A 2,500-nucleotide genomic window follows, 5' to 3' on the forward strand; every position below is an offset into this window, starting at 1 on the left:
ATGATGATGAATGTGATGAAGGTGATGATGATGAATGTGATGATGATGGTGAAGGTGGTGATGATGATGATGATGATGATGATGAATGTGATGATGATGATGATGATGGTGATGATGATGATGATGATGAAAGTGATGATGATGATGATGATGAAGGTGATGATGATGAATGTGATGATGATGGTGATGATGATGATGATGATGAAGGTGATGATGATGATGATGATGATGATGAATGTGATGATGATGATGATGATGATGATGAAGGTGATGATGATGATGATGATGACGATGATGATGATGATGATGATGAAGGTGATGCTGATGAATGTGATGAAGGTGGTGATGATGAAGGTGATGATGATGATGATGATGATGATGATGATGAAGGTGGTGATGATGATGATGATGATGAATGTGATGATGATGATGATGATGAAGGTGATGATGATGAATGTGATGATGATGGTGAAGGTGGTGATGATGATGATGGTGATGATGATGAATGTGATGATGATGATGATGATGATGATGAATGTGATGATGATGATGATGATGAAGGTGATGATGATGATGATGATGATGATGATGATGAATGTGATGATGATGGTGAAGGTGGTGATGATGATGATGATGATGATGATGAATGTGACGATGATGATGATGGTGACGATGAAGGTGGTGCTGCTGGTTCTGACAGTGTCCGCGCTCCGCAGGTGGTGTCGGGCTCGGAGTGGGGTAACATGCTGCTGTGGGAGGGGGGTCTGATTAAGGTGGAGATCTGCAGGGAGAGGGGCAAGCCCTGCCACAGCGGCTCCATCCAGCAGTTTGCTCTGGACGAGGGAGAGCTGATCACCATCGGCACGGACGGGGCCATCCGGGTGAGAGAGCGAACCCGCCTCCACCCTCACCCTCACCCCCACCCTCACCCCCACCCAAACCCCGACCCTCTCACCCTCACCCCGACCCCGACCCCCACCCTCTCACCCCGACCCCCACCCAAACCCGACCCTCTCACTCTCACCCTCACCCCGACCCCCACCCAAACCCCGACCCTCTCACCCTCACCCCCACCCCGACCCCCACCCAAACCCGACCCTCTCACTCTCACCTCGACCCCGACCCCCACCCCCACCCAAACCCGACCCTCTCACTCTCACCTCGACCCCGACCCCGACCCCCACCCAAACCCCGACCCTCTCACCCTCACCCCCACCCCGACCCCCACCCAAACCCGACCCTCTCACTCTCACCTCGACCCCGACCCCCACCCCCACCCAAACCCGACCCTCTCACTCTCACCTCGACCCCGACCCCCACCCCCACCCAAACCCCGACCCTCTCACTCTCACCCCCACCCCGACCCCCACCCAAACCCCGACCCTCTCACTCTCACCCCGAGCCCCACCCAAACCCGACCCTCTCACTCTCACCCTCACCCCGACCCCCACCCTCTCACTCTCACCCCCACCCCGACCCCCACCCAAACCCGACCCTCTCACTCTCACCCTCACCCCGACCCCCACCCAAACCCGACCCTCTCACTCTCACCCTCACCCCGACCCCCACCCTCTCACCCCGACCCCCACCCAAACCCGACCCTCTCACTCTCACCCTCACCCCGACCCCCACCCAAACCCCGACCCCCACCCAAACCCCGACCCTCTCACCCTCACCCTCACCCCGAGCCCCACCCAAACCCCGACCCTCTCACTCTCACCCTCACCCCGACCCCCACCCAAACCCCGACCCCCACCCAAACCCCGACCCTCTCACTCTCACCCTCACCCCCACCCCGACCCCCACCCAAACCCGACCCTCTCACTCTCACCCTCACCCCCACCCTCTCACCCCGACCCCCACCCAAACCCGACCCTCTCACTCTCACCCTCACCCCCACCCTCTCACCCCGACCCCCACCCTCTCACTCTCACCCTCACCCCGACCCCCACCCTCTCACCCCGACCCCCACCCAAACCCGACCCTCTCACTCTCACCCCGACCCCCACCCAAACCGACCCTCTCACTCTCACCTCGACCCCCACCCAAACCCGACCCTCTCACTCTCACCCCGACCCCCACCCAAACCGACCCTCTCACTCTCACCTCGACCCCGACCCCCACCCCCACCCAAACCCCGACCCTCTCACTCTCACCCTCACCCCGACCCCCACCCTCTCACCCCGACCCCCACCCAAACCCGACCCTCTCACTCTCACCCCGACCCCCACCCAAACCCGACCCTCTCACTCTCACCCCAACCCCCACCCAAACCGACCCTCTCACTCTCACCTCGACCCCGACCCCCACCCCCACCCAAACCCCGACCCTCTCACTCTCACCTCGACCCCGACCCCCACCCCCACCAAAACCCGACCCTCTCACTCTCACCCCGACCCCGACCCCCACCCAAACCCCGACCCTCTCACTCTCACCCCGACCCCCACCCAAACCCTGACCCTCTCACTCTCACCCCGACCCCCACCCAAACCCCGACCCC

At 60.3% G+C, this 2,500-nt stretch overlaps 1 protein-coding gene across 1 annotated transcript in view; it reads left to right on the forward strand.

Moving 5' to 3' along the window:
* Window positions 1–2,500, forward strand: part of LOC118772364 (cilia- and flagella-associated protein 44) — a 40,011-nt gene that overhangs the window by 6,847 nt on the left and 30,664 nt on the right. The window contains exon 8 of the mRNA XM_036520626.1: window positions 717–881. Within this exon, the coding sequence (XP_036376519.1) occupies window positions 717–881 (165 nt within the window). The remainder of the gene's footprint in view (window positions 1–716; window positions 882–2,500) is intronic.

Source organism: Megalops cyprinoides, chromosome 2 (assembly GCF_013368585.1).
Source record: "Megalops cyprinoides isolate fMegCyp1 chromosome 2, fMegCyp1.pri, whole genome shotgun sequence".
NCBI lineage: Eukaryota > Metazoa > Chordata > Actinopteri > Elopiformes > Megalopidae > Megalops > Megalops cyprinoides.